Source organism: Leptidea sinapis, chromosome 45 (assembly GCF_905404315.1).
Source record: "Leptidea sinapis chromosome 45, ilLepSina1.1, whole genome shotgun sequence".
NCBI lineage: Eukaryota > Metazoa > Arthropoda > Insecta > Lepidoptera > Pieridae > Leptidea > Leptidea sinapis.
The window spans coordinates 6,278,350-6,306,323 of NC_066309.1; the positions used below are offsets into that span (position 1 = coordinate 6,278,350).

The 27,974-nt window shown below is 35.0% G+C and overlaps 1 protein-coding gene across 1 annotated transcript in view; it reads left to right on the forward strand.

The window, feature by feature from the left end:
* LOC126977361 (UDP-glycosyltransferase UGT5-like) overlaps positions 1-22,723 on the forward strand; it is a 30,347-nt gene extending 7,624 nt beyond the window's left edge. Inside the window, exons 2-4 of the mRNA XM_050826127.1 lie at positions 17,597-18,195; positions 20,369-20,591; positions 21,667-22,723. Coding sequence (XP_050682084.1) covers positions 17,597-18,195; positions 20,369-20,591; positions 21,667-22,175 — 1,331 coding nt within the window. The 3' untranslated portion in view covers positions 22,176-22,723. The remainder of the gene's footprint in view (positions 1-17,596; positions 18,196-20,368; positions 20,592-21,666) is intronic.
* The last annotated feature ends 5,251 nt before the right edge of the window (positions 22,724-27,974 follow it).

The window sequence follows — 27,974 nt, forward strand, 5'->3', positions numbered from 1 at the left end:
TGAAAAATGTGTTATATAGAAAAACAATAACGATATAACAATATTTTCAACTACAACCACATTAGATATTTTATATCTTTAAACGAGCAATTCTTGTATATATATATATATATATATAATCTGAATCTCGGAAACGGCTCCAACGATTTTCATAAAATTAAGTATGGAGGGGATTTCGGGGGTGATAAATCGATCTAGCTAGGTTTAAATTTAAAAAAATGGTTTTATCCATGTTTGAATGAGAAACAGCTAAAATAACATTAGAATACAAAGGTAAATTTCGCCACTATATACAAGACTATTATAGCTTCTGAGCTGGGACATTAGGTGATCCGGAAAGCAGAAGACCCCGGTTCGAATCCAGATGTCCTATTAGTTTTTTTTTTGTTCAAGTTTTGTACATTCTTAAAAATCCGAGCAAGGCTCGGTCGTCCAGATATTAATATATAATATGACGTTCCCTTATCCGACTAGAGCCGACTTTACCAGATGAAGCATTTACTAGCCGTTTCTGCACATTTCTGCATCTTTTTAACAGTGGGAGGCTCCTTCGCAAATGATGCCGCCGAGATTATGGGTACCACAACGGCGCCTATTTCTGCCATGAAACAGTAATGTGTAAGCATTATTGTGTTTGGGTCTGAAGGGCGCCGTAGCTAGTGAAATTACTGGGCGAATGAGACTTAACATCTTATATCTCAAGGTGACGAACGCAATTGTTGGGCCGTTTAGAATTATTGGGTTTTTCATGAATCCTGAGCGGCATTGCATTGTAATAGCAGGGCGTATAAATTACCATCAGCTGAACGTCCCGCTCGTCTCGTCCCTTACTGTCATAAAAATACTTGCCGACACTTGATCACGCCTGTCTTTCAGAGGGGTATGAAACTTGACATGCCACAACCCTTTTATTCAGGATCTCTTAATTTTCATACTCTACTTTTTAATTATTATTCTTAATTCAGTTTCATCATGGAACAATCTACATTGGCTAGTCTTATCTTAGAAAATTTATTGAAGTAGGCGTTATTTTGCGGAAATCCATAAGTATCGAAATGTTTTGAGTTTTCTTAAGTGTTAATTCCGCTAATATTCATCTTCAAACAATTCGACATGTGTTACGCCTCTACACGAGGCATCCTCAGGAGATTGGCGAGTCAACATCTCCTGAGGATGCCTCGTGTAGAGGAGAAATACGTTTCCAATTGTATGAAAACGAATATTGGCGGAATTAACACTCAAGAAAAATCTTTATTTCGATAGTCAAATCTTATCCGCCCTGCCTGCATACAAACTAACTTTTTTTGCCGTGAAGCAGTAATGTGCAAGCATTATTGTGTTTCGGTTTGAGCTGGTGAAATAACTGGACTTATTAGACTTAGCATGACTTAACATGATCCACATTTACCAGCACAATTGCGATGTCGCTCAGTTTTCGGGCTAAACCAAGAATCCTGGGCGGCTACTGCAATACATTGTGCAGGGCGTATCACTTACTATCACGTGCAAGTATTGCACGTCTCGTCACATATTCTCCTAACAAACATTTGTTCTCATTACATTTCAATACTCACATCTTCTTTAATGTGACACGGTCAATCTTTACTAGTATCTATGATAGTATTCATTTATAATTCACTTATACATGTACCCAAATTATCATACCAGCCAAATATTATTATAACAAAAAAATTATTACAAAATACAGAAAAATAAACTGTATTGATAATTATTATTCTATTAATTATATACTGACTATTAGTTTAATGGAATAGAGATAATTTTAATTTATACTATAAACAGAAGATAAAAATATCAATATTCTGGCCTAAATGATAATAAATTCAAATTCAAATATTTCTATTCAAAATACGATGTGACGTCACTTATTGAAAGTCAAAAAGTACCACCCTTTCCAAAACGAAAGCCTGAGAAGAATGTGCGCAACTAACTCCACCGCTTTTTTTTTCATCGAAAAAATATGTTTACAAAGTAATATAGTACCATTAAAATTATTATTTAATAGCCTGAGGGCGGTCGCTCCATTCCCAATCTGTGCTATCATAAAGAAAGTCATTTATGTTAAAGTAACCTTTACCACACATACGTTTTTTAACAATTCTTTTGAATAACGTTATACTTTTGTTTTGAACATTTTCTGGGATCTTGTTGTAAAAGTATATACATCGTATACATCTAAATGTCATAAAAGGCATAAAAGGCATTTATTTTCTCAAAATTGATTCCTTTAGAATTCTTTTTGTGTGTCATTTCTAATAACTACTAGATACTACTACTACTACCGCTTCGGAAACAAATGGCGCTCTGAGAGAGAAGAAGCGGCGCAAGAAACTCTCCCAGCATTCTTTTTTTTGCGCTCTTTTCAATAAAAATATACAATACATAAACCAGTTTAATAAGGATTTATATCAGCATTACTTGTAACAAAGCTTATATTATGAAGAACAATATATTATGTAATGTACGATGTTTGGTGCTTAATATATTCTTAGAATTGTTATAATATTAAGGTAGTTGAAAACATTTGAACAAAGCATAGTTGATACTTATGTAGGCGGAGATTCCCCATTGAAACCAATTACGTTCCCAAACACACGATTACGTTTTTATGATACTAATCAGATAACAAATAAGCGTGTGTGGGTTGTTGTTTTTATTCCACGTGTTTTTACATTCAGTTTTTATGTTCCAGGGGCCAATTCTCGAGTACTCTCGGACGGTTCAGTCACTCGACAAGTCGTTTGAATCCGAACACTGAAAGCGAAGACCACTCCCGCAGTGCCCAGACTCTGCCAAGGAAACTACACGAACGTAAAGAAAAAACTGAGAAACCGAGCTCAAATAAATACTGGCATCGGCTTACTTCGAACAAAAGATCAACTAGTGCCATTAATATCAATAACAATTCGCCGGACGGTAAGACAAACGGCTACCCGCCCGGTCCAGTGAAACCAGCGAGGACCTACAAAGGTCTCAACAGGAGTAAGAGTTTTGCTATGGGCGTACCTGAACCGGAAACACATCCTAGATACGTGACAGGAATGAGCAGAAATTACTCAACTATGTACAAATCGAATCCTCATCTGAGTCGGCTTGATGAAACTCCTGAACAACTTAAAAGTCCAGGAATTGTCTCAATTATAAATCGAAGCCAACGTGATCTCGCTGATGCTGTTTCGCGTGAGACTGAAAGAAGGCGTGATGGATTATTTGGTGCTAGATATGGAAAAACAACACCAGCAACTAATGGTCATACAAATGGTTTCAGCAAGTCGCATGATGAAACAGATAAGAAGAAAATATTCCTTAAAGGACTACGTGAACGAGCTCCGGACCTTTATCAAACATTACATGCTGATGACGAATCAGACGGAAGCAGGCTATCATCTCGTTACGGCACCCCATCACCCTACAAAGATCGTATATCTGAAGAACGTAAAATTCCAATTTATAAAACGGACTCTATTATAAACAGAGACACTGGCAGTCCATATACGTCCCGCTTAGATGCTAGGATGAAGTCGCCGGTGAATAGGCGAGAAAGTAACAGTAGTGACAACTTTTCTGAGACATATAGATACACCACAAGGTCCGGTGATCCGGAGAGACCTAGTGTGACAGATACAGTCGAGACTGTAAGTAAAAAGGTAGTCCCGTCTAGAGATGGTCGGTCAAAAGAGATCATAGAGTCAAGAGAAGTCAATTCAGTGACCAAAAGTAGAGGCTATAAAGCAGAGCCTCTGACTACTATAAAATACTTTGAACACGAAGCTAGACCTTTCAAGTACGAGACGAAAAACGGAGTATCGCCTTTGTATACTGAACGAAGAAGGAGTAATTATAAAGTCACCGAAAAAGTGAGAGATTACTAACAAGTAATAATTTGTGTATTTCTTTGATCCATTTTGCCATAATATTGATTTTAGGCTCATCAATTCCATGTGTTGGTTTTATGACCGTAACACATAATGTGTTGGAATTAACGAATTTTGTTAATAATTAACAGTCAGTTGCTTTTTGTAAAAAGTCGTATAGCTTTACTAATGTAAAAATAATATTACATATTATTATATGATTTTTCGACTAGGCAGTTGCAATATAAAAAGAATAATGGTGCATAATTAATTTAATTGTTTTTAACTTATAGATATCTGTTAGATGCAACTAAAAATGCTTTATTTTAAATATGTATAAATCATGATTTGGACCAAATTCTGACTTGAACTAATCCGTCCACAATTAATTAGTTAATTATATTGACTTGTTTATAGATTAGAAAAATAGTCCAAAATAATAAACGACTTATTTTGATTGTATTTTAATTTAATTAAATACATAAAAAAATAAATGTAAGAATGTAATCTTATAATAAAATGTGTTAATGTACACTAACGACTCTCTTATTTTCTTTTTTATTTATGGCTTACGATATTCGCATGACACTCAACAAATATTTAAAATATTCCAAAATAAGAAATAAAATATTAAGTGAAAAAATTATGCAAAATGAAAATAGACTTGCCCTGGAAGTAACTTAAATATTTTAGTGAATGAAACTCAATTTAAAAATAAACACAAATTGAACGTATATATATATTATTTATCTCCTTTTATATAGATAACACAGTATTAGGATTTTATTATGTACTATTAAGGAACATTGTTAAGTGCTGTTAATTATCAATTAGGCTTCAAAGGTAATAAAATAAGGTAAGTCTTCCTTGTTAGGGTAATATGATAACTAAAATATACAAATTGATCTTGTTAACTTTTTTCACATAAATAATCATCAACTTATATGATAAATCATCATAGTGATATATATAAGACCCAAATCCTTTCCTTAGATGCTTATTACATTGCAAAGAGAACACTAAAATTAGACTTGAAATTGAACAGTAAATTAAAATGAATGTATGACATCTATCTATGAACATTTATAATATAGAAAACTAGCGGACCCGACAGACGTTGTTCTGTTAAAAAAAATCTCTTGCACATGGAATTTCGTAAAATCAATTCTTATCTGCAGCCTACCTCTACTCGGTGAAAGGACTATTCCTACCAAGCCACTACGCCATAAGGATGGTTCCAGAGATATCGTGATTTGATTCGATAGTTTTAGTCAAACTGTAACGTGGAACACTCTAAAATTGTATAACGTAATTCAAAAATATCAATATTATTAATGAAAATCAAAACGAGCGTACACCTGATGTTAAATGATCACCGCCGCTCACATTCTCGTGCAATACCAGAGGAATCACAGGAGTGATACCGGCCTTTTGGAATGGCGCTTTTTTTGAAGGTACCCATACTGTGGAGGAAAGCTGCACAGTGTATGGTGGGGATGATATTGTAATTTGAGGCGTGTCGTGCGAAGGTAGAATTATGAACACTCCCCGTCATAAATGCGGTAGAAGACACACAATGAAACGATGTCTCTACGCAACGTAAAGTGATCTTGCCGGTCCCGAGAATTCGAGCAGCTCTGCGTTGTACGCGATCAAATGATTTGAGCTGATACTGAGGTATGCCAGACCACAGATGACAGCAATACTCCATGTGTGGCCGGATTTTCACTTTGTAGAACGCTAGAATGTGGGCCGGCTTGAAGTATTGTCGTTCTGTATTTATGACGTCCAGCTTCTTCGAAACCAATTTGGCTTTGCGTTCTCGATGACCGCGGAGTTGGCAATCGCTTGAGATTTTCAGACCCAGTATTCCAATAGTAGGCGAAGCTATAAGGGAGGTAGGTGTTGTCGAAGAGCGGCGATACGAGAAACGGAGCTCTTCGAAACCAATTTGGCTTTGCCCTCCAGATGGCCATGGAATTGGAAATCGCTCGAGATTACGAGACCCAGTATTCTGATACTAGGCAAAGCTTTAAGGGAGGTGTTGTCGTACGACAAATGGGTAGTTTTTGTGGTAAACGCAAACTTGCGGTCTTTATAACTATGGGGGATTATATAAAAAGAAGTTGAGCCAGTTTTTGATAACTAAGACTTTTTATCTCATTAATTAGATGAATATTATTATGCCTATCTCGTAATGAAACGGTCTTTTTTTAAATTAAAGGTTATGGTTATCGATCATTGTTGGAACAAAGCCAGCCAGAAAATAACTGCAGACAGGTTAAATAGCCTGCAGTGACTTGCTTATATGTTGGTAGCCGGGGCCATGACCTCCACTCCAGGTGCGGAGGCCATTGAGACGATGCTAAGCCTACCGCCTCTTCCAATGTTATTACAGCAAATGGTGAAAAGCCGGCTTGCTGAGGGCAATCGCTCTGAGGGGGTGATATAACTGGATGTTACAAACTCTATGGACTTTAGAAGTCTCAGTTTTGCAAGACCACATATAAGGCATGATACTTGTTCAAATGACTCCACAATTAATCACTGTCAAACAATATATTGTGGAACTACTTTCTAGGGACGACTGCATGAACAACAAAGTCTCGTGGAAGGACGGGAGCCTCTTATGGTTCACCGATAGGTCCAAAATGGGAATGAAGATGGCATTGGGGTCTATGGAGAATATTGGTTTAATCAAGTACAAACCTGGGGAGTTTTGCCTCCATATTTGAAGCAGAGGTATGCGCCATTATTATAGAATACGCGGAAACCAATATCCAAAAAAGTAACTTCAACCAAAACATATATATTCATTCTGACAGACAGGCATCATTGTTGGCTTTAGACGCAGACTTGACGGCATGAAAATTAGTCAAAAACTGCATAGACTGCCTAAACACAGTAGGCATGAAAATAGAGCGATTCTCAGATACCAGGGCATACCGAATTCATAGGCAATGAAATGGCCGATGAGTTCGCAAGAGCTGGTCCAGTCCTATATATTCCGGTACCTATTTGTGGACTGCCTAAGAGCGCCATTCATTACACCCTGAGGAACCAATATCAACAAGAAGCACTTAACGCTGGAGCAACGCAACAGCTGGATTTAACCATTCCAAAGCCCTGATAAAGATATTCAACAATAGAAACTATATATATAGCGAATGAAACCCTACCACTGAGCAGGAAAAACCTATGCAAACTAACCAGGATGCTAACCGGGCACTGTCGCCTAAACAGGCACCTCAGTGTGGTTGGAATCAAAAACGAAAAACCTTGCAGATTTTGTCTTGAGGCCGATGTAACGCCTCTTCATTCTTCTTCGATTGCGGCTCACTAATGCATTAGCTGAACACCATCCTTAGCGACTACACCCTGCTCCCAGGTGATATCAGTAATACTCGCGTTAAGAAGATCCTGCGGTTCATAAAGGCAGGGCTTGACGACTATAGCTCATATGTAAGAGTGACGAACACAATAGTTCAATTCTGGACGCGGTGTTACTAGGATTCACTAGGACTAGTGAGTGCTACATGTTTTTTTAGGAGATGAAAGAAAGTAATTTCAGAAAATATTTGGCTGACTCAACATTACAAAAATGTATATATAAATATATTATATGTAAATATATTAGATTTATATTACTGATATGTTTTTCGTTGTGTGTAATTTTATAAAAGTAGGTAACATTAAGTTCTTAAAAGTATTTCACTCGCACCACGCATGAACATCAATGTTTTTAATTTATTTTATGTCTTTCCCGAAACTTCTTCGAGACCAGTCGGAGGCACAGGATGCTGGCTAGGTTATGGGTACCACAACGACGCCTATTTCTGCCGTGAAGCAGTAATGTGTAAACATTACTGTGTTTCGGTCTGAAAGGTGCCGTAGCTAGTGAAATTACTGGGCAAATGAGACTTAACATCTTATATCTCAAGGTGACGAGCGCAATTGTTGTGCAGCTCAGAATTTTTGGGTTTTCCATGAATCCTGAGCGGCACAACATTGTAATGGGCAGGGCGTATCAATTTCCATCAGCTGAACGTCATGCTCGTCTCGTCGCTTTTTTCATAAAAAAAAAACTTCTTGATACAGACTTCTGAGTGATCACAGCCACCAAGTTTCTCCTACAACATTAGAGGAGGTTATAAATAGCGCTTATCCCTCTTCTGCAGTACAAAGATTACTATCTTTTATCATGATATCGGTAGCATTGCCCCATGGCAATATACCATGGGACATAATACTATGAAAATTACTAAAGTAAACTAGTCGCGCTGTATCTACGTCGGATAATTGTCTAATCTTTTTGACCACGTGTGCTGCAGAACTAAGTCTATTAGCCAATCCTTCAATATGGGGGCCCCATAGTGATCCAGAATAATGCCAAGAAATATAGCAGATTCCACCGGTTTTATCACCTCTCCGTTTAACAAAACACTCGCATTTACATTTCTGACATTTGTTACGGTAAGTTTTATATATTTCGTTTTCTTGTTATTTAAAATTAGGTTATTAGCGCTAAGCCAGTACACGATATCGTGATTTCTTTTTACTTTCAATATCAGTGAAGTGTCATCCATAAACAATACTACCTTATGTTTGTTTTTCTATCTTATCTTATATATCTTTATTATTATTATATTATATCTTATTGAGAAATGATGGTGTTTTTGTACGTTAATACAATATGTATGTTATATGGAGCAATAGTACGCACTTCAATGTTTGCTCAAATGTGATTTGAGGCGCAATCTTTCAAATGTTATTAGCAGAATATAGTGTCCCTTACATTGTTGTAATGTAAAGTTTTTTTTAAGGAGTACAATACCATCGAGACAACGTCGGAAGTGATAAGAAGTCTCCGCGGTCCAGGTTATCTTGAAAAACCAGAAGAAAACGGGAACATTATTTCAACATACTAAGAAACCCATATCATGTCTTCCTCAAAATTTTCTTTCCGAGGTTTACTAGTCTGTAGAGAGATGAAGATACCTTGAGAACCAGACGACTTTTGTAGGCAAACCGTTCTTCTATATTCAATATTAAACCAATAAACTTAACTTTTCAGTATAAAACCTATTATTATAGTAATATTCTTTCAACTCAAAAGGTGTTGGATTAGTCTTGGCTATCATAGAGGAAAAAATATCTTAAATGAATGAAAAAAAAAACAGTTATTTTGTTCATTCTAGTGTTGGATTTAGGTAATAAATATATTTTTATTTTTATTCGGTAATGTTTGGATGAAAGTTAATTAACTGTACAACTTTATACTGAGAATGTGTGTGGCTTCATCTGCTGTAGGTACTCAAAAACCCTTGTGGTTTTTTTATTTAATTTACATTTTATTAACTTACTCGAAGTAAGCCATGTCTTTTGAGTATTTTTGTTGCATCACTGTATTTAGATTGTAATTGAGATAATTTGTAAAACAATGAATGATGATGACAGTTATTGAGAAGAAGTATTGAGGTTATTACACTTTTTTATACGTCAACTATGGAAAGACTTGTTACTTTGACTTGACACTACTACCAAGAATTAGAGGTAAGTTATAAGTTATACCGCTACTTTGACTAAAGTAGATAAATGAATTTTACTATTGTATAAACAACTTTATAGTAATAATTACATTATTAAGAAATGTAGCGAGAATCAGTCGTCGTTTGGAACGTGTGGGGATTTCGACTTATATTGAAAGGAACATCAAACAAACAAAAAAACAGCAAATCAATTGACGGATTAGTAAAAAAATAAGGACTCCGTGTTACCTTACACAACAGTGCAACAAGCCGATTAACATGTAAATACATAGCCCCACGCACACACTTAAACTACTATAGGCCGATAGGCAGCCGTTATGAGAATTGTCATCGTCTGTGACAGATCAGTTTGCGTCTCAATAAAATATTTTAATAATGCCGTCGTGCGTTGTGAAAAAGTGAAAAACGATACTACATAAGTATTTGTCGCCATATATGATTATTTAAGGGAGAAAAAAATGTGTAACTAGTATCCCCCGTAACCGCACACATACTAGCATAACGGTTTTTCACTTGCTATTATCACGGCAAGGAGTCCTTCTTTTTTTACTCGTCCGTGAAAACAATCGCTTGAATTAAGAATCTTCTGACTGAGCACGTAAAAATAGCATGTAGAGTACTTCAGATTGTGGTAGCAAGGTCTTATTACTATAAAAATAATCATGACGTGTGTTAATATTGAAGAAGATATGAACGTTTTTGTAAGATTTATTAAATAAAAAGATTTATTATATAACATACTTAGTCTGGCCATAAATACTTTTACAATTAAAAATAAACGAAATATTAAATTTGAATTTGGAATCTGTCTTTTTATATGATTGTTCATTGAGTTTTCTCATTTTGGCGCCAATACATTGTACAATATTTTGCGAATTTAAAATGGAGTGGGGTGATAAAAAGAACCGAATCGCTAATCACGAACAAGTAGGTGTCTCTACTTACGGGTTGCTCCGAAATTATAATATTATACAAAACTGATTTATTAAGGCGAATTATGTATTTTTTTTATGATTACGGTAGAATGGCTCTACCCGTGTTCATTTAATGTCGATATTGTAGTGCCACAGTTTTTTGCTTAATAAGTTTCTTAAATATTGTACTCCAAATATGCCCACGCGTTTCTATCCTGTGCTACGTCTATCCATTTAGGGCCAGCTGTACCTCTGAGGTCGTCTTCACATCTGGTTAGTTGTCTTCCTCGGCTTCTCTTGCCCGCTGGGCCGTTCCACGATGTTACTCTCGCAAACCTTCTCTGGTCTGTACATCTCGTGACATGGCCAGCCCATTTACATTTTAGTTTTGATGCATATGTTAGAGCGTCGGTCGCATTGGTTATTTTTCTTTTCTTAGTATGTCTTACTATATCAATATTCCTTATGTTGAGCGTACTTCTCTCTAGCCCCCTTTGACAGGTCCTAATTTTATTATTATAGAGCTTACAAGTCTGGCACCCATAAGTCAGGCATAGTAAGAGACTCGAGTTCGTACTCTTGTTTTGATGTCAGAAGACATATTATTTTAGAAAATTTCTTTAATGTTCCAATATTTATTCCATGTTGATTGAACCCTTCTTTCTATTTCTAATATTCTAGTCGCTGTTTTCGGCAAAACTTAGTAATTTTCCCAAGTATATGTATTTCTCAACAGGTTCTAGTGGTTGTCCATTGATTATTAAAGGGCTAATTAGGAGTTGTAAAATATAACGCAGTCAAAGCAGGTATGTATTAGAGGGAACATTATTGAAGGGGTTCATTGATAGTCTGGAGAGCACACATTTAGCTTGACTGTACGAGATGTAGGATGAATTTTAATGGATAGTGGTGGATTAAATTGCATACAATTTAAATAAATGAATAAGAAATAATTAACAAAGTGTTAATCTAGGTGTAATTGTAAAATAATCATCCGAACCATAATAAATAAGTACTTCTGCCATCAAAAAAAGAAGAAAGTCAATTGAAATCGATATAAAATTAATTAATAGTTAAAATGCAGAAGAAAAGAAACCTAAAAAGTATAAAATAAAGTTTCAATTAAGAATATTGCGATTTAAATTAATGTATTTTATTGTAAACAAACTTTTAACAAAAAACAAACGACTTCAAAAACACGATTCCGAAACTATAGATATAATATGCACTAACAAGTATAAAAGTAATTGCGTTTTTTTATACAATCTAATTTATTAATCTAATTCTAGATACGATTATTGTTATTTTTGGAAACGGTGTCCTCCCGCCGAGGCGCCGCTCTTGTCTCTCGCCTCTCCACGTTGCGCGTACTACTCAAGCACATATCACCTATGTCGTATAATACATAAATAATATGTATGCTGTTATAAACCTACCTTGGCTGACCAACCACACGGGAAGCACCAGCTTTCAAACAAAAAAAGAATTATCAAAATGTTCTGAGGTAACAAACATAAAAAAACTCCTCCTTTTTTGAAGTCGGTTACAATAGCGTGAGTGCATGATGTCAATATCTATAATATAAAAATGAAACGCAAAATGTGTTGGCATAACTCAACAACGCCTGGACCAATTTGGCCAATTGTTTTTTTTAAATGTGCGTTGAAGTTCAAGGATGGTTTTTATGGCGAGAAAAATTCGAATAATTGCCGGAAAAATCCTAAAAACAGCCTTTTTCTTTCCCATACAAACGTTTTCTAACTAAAACGTAGAGTAAATTTGAGCTTTATTGCTATTGTATAAAGCTATGTTAATAATTATGATTAACATGCTTAACAATAAAGGTATTACTTACTTTTACATGCTTACTTATGTTTTATTTAATTATTTTTATACCTATCACCAGGGCGACGGTTCTGTTCAGGAGAAATTTTTTTGCCCCGACTATAAAATAGGTAGGAACAAAAAACTGCCACATTATCTTTTTGACAGTACGAGGAGTCTGTCGAGTCCGCTAGTTATAAATATTATCGTCAGATATTGATTAACGTAGAGACATTTTCATTTTTACGAAGCAAGTCTTACAATTAAAAAGCGCGTACACCTTTCTTAAAGGCCGGCAACGCTCTTGTGATTTCTCTGGTGTTGCAAGAGAATGTGGGTGGCGGTGATCACTTAACACCAGGTACGCTCATTTGTCCTCCTATTCCATAAAAAAAAACAATAATAATAATGCATGTCTTAGCATGCCTTTTGGTCTTGACATAAAGACACTACCGGTAATCGAATAAAGTATAGATCGGTAATCCTGAAGATACTGGAAAGGATTACGAGACATACTATTAAATTATTATAAAGGGTTGAAAAATTTCATGCATACCAATGTAATACAAACGATATAAAATATCATTAATAAACATGATATAATAATGTAGTATAATATGTGTAGTCAGTTATCATCATCATATCTGTAGTGAAAAAAGAGAAAAGAACATTTAAATAATTTGTGAAAACACTGCTTTTCCGCATAACAGCAGTTCTTTCGTTGTGTTTTGACAAAGTGTTTAGTGAAAAATTGTTCAAATCAACAGCATATCCGAACTTAAAAAACTATATGATTAGTTTTCGTTCAATTAAGTTCGTAGCAAACAAATCAGAAAAGATCCATAGTATATATTATACTAGCTGACCCTACATACGTTGTTCTGTACATAATAAATAAAATACTGTTTTTTATGAATTTGTCAAAAATATTTCATAAGATCAAGAATTATTTCGTAAAATATGCTCCCTGCTTTTATAATGAAATTGTTTCACAGCAGAACTGTCAAACCGTGCGTCAATAAATTCTCTCATAGAAAATACATATTTTCTACAAACAAATATCTTAATATATGTAAATTGACACGTTGTTTCTCCGCGATGGACTCCTAAACGGATTGTAATGGGGAATACTTCATGGAGTGCAGTTTAGTCCAACTTGAGAGATAGGATGGATTTTGTTTCAATTAGGGACTCATAATTATTTTTATTCCAAATATTTGTTTAGTATGGACATTTTGTCTATGAGAGAATTTAGTGACGTACGGTTTGACAGTTCCGCTGTGAAACAATTTCATTATAACGATAGGGAGCATTTTTTACGAAATAATTCTTGATGTTTTGAAATATTATTGTCAAATTCCTGTAAAACAGTATTTTTTTATCTACAGAACAACGTCTGTCAGGACAGCTTGTATATATATAAAAGAGAATGTATGTTTGTATGTTCCCTAATAACTCCTAAACTATTCGACCGATCTCAATGAAATCTGTTGTAATAGATTCGTTGAATCTCAAGGAAGGTTTACATATATAATTTATATGGCAAAACAACGTTTGACAGGTCAGCTAGTGGGAAATAAAAATAATTATGGGTCACAAATCGGAAAGGAAATCTCTCAAGTTGGACTAAACTGCACTCCATGAAGTAATCCCCATTAAAATCCGTTCATAAGTTTAGGAGTTCACTGGAAACAAACATCAGGACACTGGATTTATATATATATATATTAACATATCAAAGTCATATGCCTTCTTTTTAAACATATAATTTTAACTACAAAGATTGTGCTTAATTAAGTACTTAATGTACTGGACATATATTAATGAGAGTAATTTATTGTTTCTTAATATATATTGCACTTTACGTTGATTCGCGGCTATTAATAGCAAGGTTAATTAATAAATTCTATATCAACTTGCAGTCAACTTCGGCAATAACAGGAAGTGAACAAGTGCAGTTCACGCGTGCATTCTGATATTGTTGCAGAAGAAACTTGTTTCATTAATATGGTAAGCCATTTTATTAAACATAGTGATTTTAACTCGCTACTTTGTCTCGCAACAAGTTCAATGCTTTTATCAAACAGAAACTTGTCCAAAAATCTTTTGAAGTTATGTATTTCTCAATACTTCTTCACATATTAATAAAATGTTCGCATCATATCTTAATGTGTGTGAGTTTGGTATTTACTGTACCCAATAACTGCTGACATTGATTAGATTTACTAATTGACTTTGTTTTCTTACATTCTATATTTTTGCAACTAACTTGATTAAGTATTTTAGCTGCGTCCTTAACATAGAATACATACATAGAATAGAACATAAGTACCAGGTTGCGAAAAACTCCAAGATGTACCATTTCATTATTGTACATTCAATTATATTCAGTAAACTGTTGCAATACATCAAGAAAATTTACTAAAATCCGCCGTCATAAACAAGTAAAACGTAAACAACATAGGCATAATTAGTATGAAACAATATTCGACCATATCGTTTACAACCAAAGACGAATTTCCCTTGTTAGTCATCGATGAGCGAAAGGTCGACACGTTTCGATCTCGTATATTTTACATCTTATTAATCGTTAAATAGTTATTTGTTCAACCAGTGAGCAAAGTTACTTTTTTCTGCAAGTGCTGACTTTAAATCACGAAATGGCGAAGTAGTCTAGAATTGAATCACGAGAATAGCGAGTGATTCTAATATAGACTACTGAGGTAGGGAATGATTTAAAGGCACAAGACAAAAAAAAATTTGCTCTCGTGTGAAACCTACAACTTTTCACCTCGACTAGCGAGAAAAGTTTTATAGGTTATAGTAAGAGAAACAATTAATTTAATATTTAACAATATTTATTATAAACATCATTACTAGTATTTATTTTTAATATTAAGTCTTCAAAAAGGCAATAGTAAAATTTATAAATCAAAATTTCGATAAGAAACATATAAATTTTTGTGACAATGAGATAATACGCTAGGCTAAAATGAGTTTCGGAACGCACCGGATCGCATTGTTAATTTTTTTTAACGCGGAGTAATTCCCGGATGTATGTTCACGTGGGGTTCGAAATTTAAATCACTTTGCCTCACGCTTTTTGCTGCGAGTTTTCACGTAGCAATAGCGCCCTTTTCGTGCTGGAGAGGTGAAAAAGTTACTTAAAGTATTTAAATATCCAGACGATGCGGATGCTTAAAACGCTTGCATTAATGCTGTAATTCATGTTATGTACAAGTTAGTTTATAACAACAAACAATTAATATTCGCTCGGAATAACCGTGAGATTAACGGATGTGATTTTCAAATATTAGAATCTCTCCGAATATATATGCGCTTCTTAAATCAAAATTTTTACAAATTATATTAAGAAATATATTGTAATATTAAATTAATATATTTATATCTAAAAAATTGAAATGATTGGAGTTATAAAATATATTTTAATCACCAACACGAATGTAAAACAGGCGTTAATTAATAAGGTCCGGGATCAACAATACCACCCAGACTTGCCAAGCTATACAATTTTGTTGCAGCAAATGTTTTTAATGCAGCTGGGCTAGAGCTGGAAATATTTTATATACTGTAAAAAGCTATTTTTATTTTTATAATAGCTGACCAGACAGACGTTGTTCTTCACATAATAAATAAAATACCGTTTTTGATGAATTTGTCAATAATTTTTCATTGTAACATAATAATATGCTCCTTGTTGTTATAATGAAATTGTTTCACAGCAGAACTGTCAAACCGCGCGTCAAAAATACTCTCACAGAAAATATGTCCAAACAAAACAAATATTGGAAATAAAAATAATTATGGGTCCCAAATCGAAATAAAAACTATCCTATCTCTTAAGTTGGACTAAACTGCACTCCATGAAGTAATCCCCATTGAAATCCGTTCATTAGTTTAGGAGTCCATTGAGGACAAACATTGTGACACGAGATTTATATATATTAAGATGACAGTAAGGGACGAGATTAGCAGAACGTTACGCTGATGGTAATTGATACGCCCTGCCCATTACAATACCGTACCGCTCAGGATTCTTGAAAAACCCAAAAATTCTGAGCGGCACTATAATTGCGCTCGTCGCCTTGAAACATAAGATATTAAGTCTCATTTGCCCAGTAATTTCACTAGCTACGGCGCCCTTCAGATCGAAACACAATAATGCTTACACATTACTGCTTCACGGCACAAATAGGCCCCGTTGTGGTACCCATTATCTAGCCGGCATCGTGTGCACCTCCTACTGGTAGATAAATACTGATCAAGAAAAATATTTACTTATTCATACTATCTAAAATCTACTAGATTATTATATGTGTTTTTTTTATTGAAAACATATTACATACTTAATACATATAAAAACTATATGTTTTGTAAAACACAAACAATGAACCATACATATTAATGTAATAGTTATTACTGACAAGTTCTATTAATACATTTCAGAATTTACCCTTTATAGTTCTATGGTCAATATATCTTCTGAATTGTGAAGGAGCCAATATACTATATTCAATACCCTTCATATCAAAATCGCACAACATATTTCTTAGACCTATTGGGCTGGAGTTGGCTCGTAGAGGGCACAATGTAACTGTGCTAACTTCACACAAGGAAGACTCTGTTCCACATAATTACAATGAAGTACTATTTGAAAAGAAAGACTTCTGGGAAATAACAGGTATTATAAACTAAAAATTCTTAGAACAATGTCATTTTAATATAAACCATTTTAATATCATTTTACAACTAGTAAAAGGATATCGACGTGGTCACTATCTATGGGCCTAATGAGAAAGCTCATGGTCGCTCAGAGGGCAATGGAGAGGGCTGTGCTCGGAGTTTCCCTGCGAGATCGAATCAGAAATGAGGAGATCCGTAGGAGAACCAAAGTAACCGACATAGTCCAAACGATTGCGAAACTGAAGTGGCAGTGGGTAGGGCACATAGTTCGACGGACAGATGGCCGTTGGGGCAGTAAAGTCCTCGAATGGCGACCACGTACCGGAAGACGCAGTGTTGCCAAGGCCCCCCACAAGATGGACCGACGATCTGGTCAAGATCGCCGGAATACGTTGGATGAGGGCAGCGCAGGACCGATCGTCGTGGAAATTTTTGTGGGAGGCCTTTGTCCAGCAGTGGATGTTTTCCGGCTGATGATGATGATGATGAAAAGGATATCAAGCAAATCACGACTCATAGCCGTTACCAGCACAGTCGTATTTTGATTTTTTTTATGAAAATAATGGACGAGACGAGCAGGACGTTCAGCTGATGGTAATTTATACGCCCTACCCATTACAATAGGCGCCGTTGTGGTAACCATAACCTAGCCGGCTTCCTATGCAAAGGAGCCTCCCACTGGTGAACTGGTGATTGCATTTATTTTCTCATTCTTATTAACTTGTTTCAGGAAAACCAAGACCTAACATATTCACAACAAATTCAATGTCCGAAATAACATTCATTGAAGAAGTCTTATGGAAGGGTGGTTTGGCTTTTACAGAACACCTTCTAAATTCAACTACAATGAAAAAATTTTTGGAAAATGATTACAATTTTGATCTAGTTATATGTGAAGATTTTATTCAAGAAGCCTTTTATATGTTATCACATAAGTACCAAGCGCCATTAATAGTCGTTACACCATATGGAAACTCTATGAAACAATTGTTTATGGTGGGCAACCCACTTCAGTTGTCCACTGTTCTTTACGAATTTGTAGCCATAGAAGATCCTACATCATTTGCAGGACGACTAAAGAATCTATACGTATCTGCGTACGAGTTTATATTCTGGCGGTACAGATACCTAGATAAACAAGAACAATTGGTAAAGAAGTATATTAAAAATTTACCACAGCCAGTTCCAAGTTTGTATGATATACAGAAAAATGCATCTTTGTTTCTCATAAATAGCCACTTTAGTTTTGATGTTCCTGTTGCATATCAGCCAAATATTATTGAAGTTGGAGGACTGCATGTTGCACACTCCGACGATGTTTTACCACAGGTAAATGATTAATGTTCACTTTATATATAATTGTTAATAGTTATTAACTATTAACAACTATATTAGAAAGTGTCTGATTAAAATTGAATAAATCTAATTATAACTTTAATATTAAATATATTGGTTTCGATTTTCGACCGACGATGTGATCAGTGGCAGTGTGAGATGTGGCAGCGCAGGACTGATCTTCGTGGAGACCTTCGGGGGAGGCCTGTGGCCAGCAGTGGAATTCTTCCGGTTTTTTGTCTGAAACTCGTTGCTATCCATATTTATGGATAGCAACAAGATATCATTTATATAAAAAAAAGTAGCATAGTATTTACTATGCTATAGTTATTTAAAATTTAAAAGTTCATTGCTTACAAAAGTTAAATGTTCAGTGGCCATATTCTGTGGTCATCATTTCAGCAAATGATACTTTCTGTACATTAATGCTTTATTCCTCGTTTATTTCAATTATTTATTTAGTTACTAATAATCTTTTTTTAATTTTTATTTAATTAAAAAGTAATCTATTTATCAGCAAACGATTCTAATACATTAATTAAACCTAAATAGAGTCTAAAAACAATTGAGATTAAATAGGCACTATAGCGTCCACCATCAAGAAGATTAAATAGCATATGTGAATTTATGACACGAAAAAAGGTCACTAGTTCAATTGCAAATTTGTAATTGACAAAAAAAAACTATTTCATGAGGGACATCCATTGCAGCCGACACCATTCTGTCGCAGTTTGGAAAATCTATCAAATGTATGGTTGGTTTATTTACAAATTGTTTCGTCTTCAAAACATTTTAATTGCCAAGTGTTTATTAATTCACCTTTGTGGTTTAAATATCTGTGATGAATTATTATTAATATATATATTAATTAGACGAATGACATCAATACCTTCATCTTGAACCTTGTTTGCATTATTTAATTTTCACATATTTAATATTTCTTGGATGTATGAATGTTTACTTGTTCTTACTTACTCCTGCGGCGCAAAGTGGGACTTTGCCTCCGACACGAGAGTCTTCCACTTATTTCGGTCCTCTGCGATATCACGCCAATTTATGAATGTTGATATTATATTATTTATTACTAGCTGATAACTTCAACTTCATCTGCGTACACACATGACTCAGCACGTAGTGCGTATAAAAATCGATGTTTCTTAAAACTTTAATAACTTTATATTTAATGAAGATATCGAAATATTCTTTTATATAAGGGCCAAGTGTCTGAGGAATAAAACTTAGAAGACCTTACTTAAATTTAATCAGTAGCTTTTCCATGATACGCATCCAAATGAAAACGATGATCCTTTTCATCTGCAATACAGTGTAATTTGAGAGGAGGGACCTAACAACCATTCTAATAGAGCCTTAAAATGCCCATGACTTGAAGTTCTAGTAAAAATTTGCTAGGTGGTAGTCTAGTCAAGGATAGTCTCCCGAAAATTCACGTTAAAGTCCCACTCCGCACGTCTAGGAAACCGCCTCTGTTTCATAATATCCCTTACTAGTCCAGTCATTTAAGCTTAAATTAGGTAAGAATCTCGGAATGCCGAGATACCCAGCTGTAAGTCTGTAAATACTTGTATATACCCTAAAAACCGATTTTTGTGACCTTTGACCTTGAAATTTAATAGTTGCGTACACCCTACCATATGGAGGTTTTGAGACAACTTTTAAGGTGTAAATAATAAAAATAAAATATACAAGTATTTACAGACTTACAGCTGGGTATCTCGAATTCCATGGTGAACTTACTATAATGACTGGACTATACCACCAAACGCAGTATCGACCAAATAGATTTTTCTTTAGAAATTCTAATTTAGACAATATTTTGTATAATAGTGACAATATTGAAATTAATTTATTTGTTAGTAACATAAAAAGTACTAGATTTGTAAGAGAAAAGAAAAGATCATCCCCTTCGGTTGGTGATTGACATAAAAAATGATTGTAAACACCATGCCACAGACACGTATGGCCAAGTAATAACAATAAAATCTTAATACTATGTAAAACATAATTATAGGAGCAGCCATCACTGAGGACAAGCCAAGAGTGAACGACTGGACACTATACAAGGCAATACAGCCGTACCTAGTAGCTGTAATAAAAATATCTGAAATAAGTTAATAGATACTAATTATATAATTTATTCTCTATTTAGGATCTTAAACGCATACTAAGTGAATCAAAGCATGGAGTTATTTATGTAAATTTTGGCTCCAATGTGAAGAGCTCGGAACTGCCAGGAGATAAGAAAAGAGCTCTTCTTAATACATTTAACAAACTTCAACATACCGTTCTGTGGAAATGGGAGGAGGATTACATGGAAGATAAACCAAATAATGTTATTATTAGAAAATGGTTTCCACAAAGCGCTGTATTGGGTAATGTCAAATAATTTTATTACTTATTGTTTTTTAGTCGTAGTATTACTATTTTAATCTATTTGAAAACAAAATTTATTCTCGTGTTCCGTGAAAGGGCTCTTCCAAATAAGCCAACCGTTTAGTGACGTATTGTTGATAAATCTTGTATGCTTTGTTCAACTCTCAGGTTGTGGCTTCATCTACAGGATCTACTTTACAGTTGATAGCCTACTCAACCCCCATATTCGCATATTAGGAAATTGACAATTTGTGTGTGGTAAAACATGTTTATTATTTTCATTTTATTTCTTATTATTATTTTATTAACAATTCTAGCCAATGTTCCATAGTCGCGTTAGCTAACAAGTTTCCATTTAATTTTAAATATTTTATAAAATGACAATTATATTTGATGTCAATTACTTAAATCACTATCATAGTGTCGTGTTAGTGCAAAAGACCCTCACAGTTTTCTTCAAATTCGCTCTTTTAATACTCTCACAATAATTATAATATATAAGTTATTGTTAAGAACAATTATAATCTAGTCTCAGAATGCCAATCGTTGGGATAAACTGTAATTGAGTAATACGATTTACTGCAAGGGTTTTTTAATAACACTTTAACATTTATCCAGAGACAACATCTTAGGGTTTCCACTGTGGTATATACCACATGGGTACCTTAAAAAAGAGCACGTAAACCTTTCTAAAAGGTCGGCAATAATAAGGTAAGTTAAGCCGGTGATGAGTTCTAATGTTGGATCTGATAGCTTTCACTGGCTATAAGATCGATGGTTGAAACTTATTAAAGTGAAACTTTTATTACATCGTCTCAAAATTTTTCGTCTGTGTGTTGCATGTCGCGTGATGGTCATTTGTGCCAGTGCTCCACGCTATTTTGTTTGTTTTATCTTATGAATATGTAAAGTATAATCTTTATTTTTTTTTATACTGATATTAAGGTTATTTTGTGAAGGTTATGTTGCTTTTTATTAATATTTTTTTAAATAAAACTCGAATAACGAAAATATAAAACTGTAAAACAATAGTTCATGAAGTAATTTGGTTATTTATAGTGTGCAAAATTTCAGCTCATCCCAATGTAAAATTATTTATTACGCATGGAGGCTTAATGAGTACTCAAGAGGCAATTTACCACGGAGTACCTTTGGTTGGCGTTCCTATATTTGCTGACCAGTTTAACAATATTTTGCTGGCAGAACAGGCAGGATTTGGACGTGTACTTCAGTATGAACAGCTAAATGACAAAAACGTGGATAGAGTAATTAATGAAGTATTGAGAAACGAAAGCTATAAACAGCGAGCAATAGAGGTTTCATATAGATTCAAGGATAGGCCAATGACTCCTCTAAATTTAGCAATATATTGGATTGAATATGTTCTAAGAAATAATGGAGCAGAATTTATGAAAAGCCCAGGATTGAGAATGTCATGGCTGGCATATTACATGATAGACATTTATATATTAACTTTTGTCATGATGTCTGTTATACTATGGATATTGATAAAAGGCTTTAAGTTATTGTTTTATAAAGAGTTAAACAAAAAAAGATGTAATACAAAACAAAAAATATCTTAACCTGGCATTCTATTACTAACATTAAAAAGTTAAAATTTGTCAATATATTTTATGGTATGTAAGTATATTTAGTAGAAACAACTTTTTTGGAGCGCAAAACTTGTTTCAAAAGACAAACAAAACGAGATACACATTCAGTGAACGGGTGATCTTGAATATAATTATTCATTTATAAATAGATTCGCCTAAATAAGATGGAAAAGGTCAAATCACTTAAAATGATACAATTTATATTGTATATTTTGTTTCGTTATGACGTTAGGATGTCGATTCTTATAATAATATTATTTTAGAGTTTTCATATGAGACGAAAGTTTAGTGGCGGAAGGTACAAGCTATAAAAATTATATTGTAAATTTATGCCAAGAGATTTAACGACAGATGACTCCCTATGTACCATATGTAATTACAGTAATCCACTCTATTAACGTGGTATCCTTATGAAGCGTGTTCATATTACGCAATTGCAACTCTTATAACGCGGGCATACCATATAACGCCATAATTTCCCGCATACATATTTCGATAGTGTAAAATTTATAATGATTTTACAGGGGGTAATACGTATTCCTATAACGCGGCTCGATCGCGTTCTAAGGTGGATTCTGTATTCAGTAAAATTTAATAATTGCAATAATATAATTGATTTAATAATTAGTCTGTACAAAATAGTAAATATAATAATCTTTAACATAATAATGTTTTTTTATTCATAATTTAATGACAATTATGTAAATAAATATCTACGGTTATAACCTTCGAAACATATGTAATTAACACCCCATTCGATCAAATTATAAAAAAGGACTCCAAATGTGGGAATGTTTAATTAAATGTAGGCAGGAGCGTATATAGGCAATTAAGCAGTGACTACCTCGTTACACACCGAAATAAATATACCACTAGTGTTAAATTGTTTTTTTTTTTTTATGAAAATAAGGAACGATACGAGCAGGACGTTCAGCTCAGATGGTAATTGATACGCCCTACCCATTACAATGCAGTGCCGCTCAGGATTCTTGAAAAACCCCTAAGGCTGAGCGGCACTACAACTGCGCTCGTCACCTTAAGACATAAGATGTTAAGTCTCAGTAATTTTACTAGCTAATGCGCCCTTCAGACCGAAACACAGTAATGTTTACACATTACTGCTTCACGGCAGAAATAGGAGCCTCCCACTGGTAAATGGTTTCATTTGGTTCGGTTATGTTATAACCGAACTTCTTTTAAACATATACTAATAAAATTTCGCCTTGATTATAGATGCTTACGGTAAGTAATGTTTTCATATTCCAAAACTCAACCACGACTACTTAGATCCACAGTGCCTACCTTGTTAGAAAATCAATGCACGCCCCTGAATGTAGGCGACATTGATATTTCCTACTCACATAGACGACATGAGCAGTTTGTACACTGTTAGTAGGTATACTCAATCCAGAAACATATTAATCTTCTGTCATATTCAACAAACGTTTATTTAATTGCACAATGTACTCATGCCATTTGTGTCTTAATAAGTTGCAACTGTATTAGAGGCTATACAAGCGTACGCCTGCGACTTTCAATTAACTAACTTTGTATGTTTTTTTTTGCAACGATTGTTCAGTTTTAGATGCATTACTGTGTTTGTATCTCTTATTTTAGTGGATTCATATTTACCGCATTCGTAGATACAGAAGAAACTCATACTTTGGGTACATTTTACATTTCTAGTCCACTGACCTGTAGAAATACCACTGTACAGGCTGTTCCTTATGATTGACAGAATTTTTTTGAATTATTTTCGTTCGTTTTCCGTATTATTAGATTATTATTTACTATTTACAATTTTTTTTTTGTAAATAGTTTCCCACCATTTATCGATGTTTGCTAAGGTTGTCATCACTAGTTTTAGTACCGCAGACTCTCGCTACATGGCCAACAACGCCAAAATGGCGAATATCAAACAGGCACAAAAGCACTTTGACAGCCACCAGTCCAGGGGTATAAATACACTGACTTCTACGTCAGTGTTTCTAGTCATTAATAAGAAATAAGGACTATGATTCACTTTCCTAGAGTCTTAGGCCTAGATCTAAAGAGCGTATTTACACTTTGCTCAGACTTTACTCATGTTAAAGTTATCTTCGATTACGATTTTATGGTCAATTGACATCTTAAATTATGCGAGACCTTGTGTTAAGTGATCACCTGGTGTTAAGTGATCACCGTCGCCCACATTTTCTTTCAACAACAGAGGAATCACTGGAGCGTTGCCGGCCCACAAGGAAGGTGTACGCGCTTTTTTGAAGCTACCCATGTCATATCGTCCCGGAAACACTTCATTCCACAGCTTTGTGAAAAAGAAAGCTCCTTGAAAACCGCACTGTGGAGGACCGCCACACATCCACATGGTGGAGATAATATACTAATTTGTGGCGTGGCGTGAAGGTGGAATTTGGAGGCAGGAATCAGGTGAAAGAGCTCTTTGGAACACTCCCCGTGATAAATGCGGTAGAAGACATACCATGAAGCGACGTCTTTAAGCAACGCCCTGTGATGCAGCCGTTCACAGAGCACTGGGTCCCCGACAATTCAAGCTCCTCTGCGTAGCACGCAGTAAAATGGACTCCATGTATAACTTAAGCTAAGACAGCCCAAAGCAAAAGTCAAGTACAGAAACATTTGAACCAAGAAACTCGTCTATGATACCACTTCAGCTGGTGCTGAAAAACTATCAAACTTGACTATCTAAATCACCGTTCGGCATTGGTGATATCATCAGAATCTCTGATGATTACGCCTAAATTTTCCGTATTGTTTTTTTTTTTAATGAAAATACGGGACTAGTAATATACGGGATTGATAAACCCAAATATTCTGAGCGGCACTACAATTGCGCTCGTTACCTTGAGACATAAGAGGTTAAGTCTCATTTGCCCAGTAATTTCACTAGCTACGGCGCCCTTCAGACCGAAACACAGTAATGCTTACACATTACCCATTACTGCTTCACGGCAGAAATAGGCGCCGTTGCGGTACCCATAATCTAGCCGGCATCCGGTGCAAAGATGCCTCCCACTGGAGATTTTAAGACTAATTAATGTTTTCGGATAGGCTATATTTTATACTATTCATAAATTGACTTTAAATGCCTCTACTTATTCTAATAATATATTATGTACCTACTATCAAAGGTAATATTAATTTACTTACCTATAGGTCTATTGTACATATAACTGCCATTACCAACAGACAGGCATTTTGCCTCCTTTAGTTATATTAGCTATTCCATTACGTTCTTTAAAATACATAATACATATATATTTACATTCATTACAAATCCGAGAATTCATAAGCGTGGTAACTTTCCATTAGGTCAATGAATGCCATGGGTAATATATATAGCCTCAGAAAGGTACTTGAACTAATTTTATGTAGACATATACAGCTTATTATTCTTGCATTTTACTGATCTATTGAAGTTTTTACTTACCAATAAAATTAAACTTGGACAAGTTATGTTATGTTTACGGTTAGAAGTATACGAGATGAAGAAGTGGTGTAATATTAACTTAAGTTGATAGCAGGAGCAAGCAAGAAAGGTTGAAACAAACTAGGGTTGCATACTTCTTCCTGTTGGAGGAGAGTGTGTATTTTTATAAAAATACTTCCATATATGGAACGAGGCTCACGTGATTGAAAGTGAAAAACTAACCTTCCATGGACAGCAATACAAGTTAAGACAACACTTCTCTTAAAGCCTAGCCTAGTATCGGAATACTGGGTCTCGAAATCTCGAGCTTCTTCGAAGAAGCTGTTCGTCATAAATAGAGCACGGAAATACTTCAAGCCGGCCCACATTCTAGCGTTCTACAAAGCGCAGGTCCGGCCACACATGGAGTATTGCTGTTATCTCTGTTCTGACGCACCACAGTATCAGCTCGATCCATTTGACCGCGTGCAACGCAGAGCAGCTCGAATTGTCAAGGACCCAGTGCTCTGTGAACGGCTAAATCACTTAGCGTTGCGTAGAGACGTCGCTTCATTTTGTGTCTTTTATCGCATTTATCACGGGGAGTCTTCCGAAGAGCTGTTTCACCTGATTCCTGCCGCCGAATTCCACTTTCGCACGACACGCCACAAGTTAGGATATCATCCCCACCATCTGGATGTGTGCGAAACATCCACGGTGCGGTTTTCAAGGAGGTTTCTTCCAGACACTACAAAGCTGTGGAATGAACTTCCTTGTTTCCGATACGATACAACATCGGTAACCTTAAAAAAGGGTGTTGTAAGAGAATGTGGGTGATCACTTAGCACCAGGTGACCCGTACGCTCGTTTGTCCTTCTTTTCCATAAAAAAAATAAGAGATACGTTGCCAGCCTTTAAGGGTTCCACCTCATACTCCCGCATGCTCTCGGCTTCCGGCCCATAATCAGCTCAATACGTCCCAGATTCGGTCCTACATGGAGTATTATTCTCATCTCTGGTCTGGTCATAGAGCAGTATTTTGACACAACATGAAAAAGTGAAGACGGCCAAGACTTCTCGGGCAGTGATGATGACATTGTGAGAATAATGCGATACTTGCACCAATTGGATGAAGATGTGAGTCTAAAAATGATATTTCGCCGACCAATTATGCACCATCTTCCTCAAATTACTCAGGTCCTCGTGCTGTGAGACGATAGAGGAAAATTTTAACCTTAAATAAAAGGTATCCAATCACTCGGGACGGTCAACAAAAGGCAATTGGTAAATATTTGAAAATTCCATCCCTGAGAGTTTTGAAGGGTACAATTATAATATCACATTATCGCCATAAATTGCTGGCCGCTGCATAAGATGGTAGAAGTACAGAGGAATGAATCAACATCGACTAAAGAGCCGAATACTAGTGTCACTGCATACAGTATATGAAACTGAATTTAAAAAATAAATAGCTACAGATTTAATACATGTATATGTTTTTATAAATATACAGTCGGTAATTTATATATAAATTATACTAGCTGACCCAGCAAACGTTGTATTGGTATATAAAGTAATAAAAACATTTTTGGGGTATAAATACTCGTAGTAGATGCAACCGATTCTGAGACCTACCAAATTTATCGTACAACAATTATTGTAAGTATTGATCCATTGCCATCTTGCAACCCTATTTTGTATCATAAAAACATAAAAACAAAAATTACGTCCAAATAAATAAAAATAAATTTAGGGGTGGATCGGATCACACTTAACATTTAGGGGGATGAAAAATAGATAGTAGCCGATTCTCCGAACTACTGAATATGAATATAAAATTTGGTAAAAATCAGTAAAGCCGTTTCGCAGGAGTAAGTAACTTACATTGTGACACGAGAATTTTATCTATAAGATAAATTACCGACATAGCCTAAACTAAATGATTGTTAAACTAAAGTGGCAGCGGGCAGGGCACGTAGTTCGACGGCTGTTGGGGCAGTAAAGTCCTGCAATGGCGCCAACGTACCGGAAGACGCAGTGTTCGTAGGCCCACCACAAGACTATAGTTATATAAGTTATATGACCGCTCGTCGTGGAAATCTTTGGGAGAGGCCTTTCTCCAGCAGTGGACGTCTTCCGGCTAATGGTGCGATATTTTTTTATTATCATTCATATCATGTATATGTCTAGGCTCTATGTTGAACCACATATTTATTTTTAAAACGAAACTAATACAAAATCATGCATTATAAGGTTAAAGCTAAAGATGACAATAATATCTTCATTAATAAATTAAATAAGGAACGGAAATGTGAAAATTAAACAAAAATTAAGTGTTCATC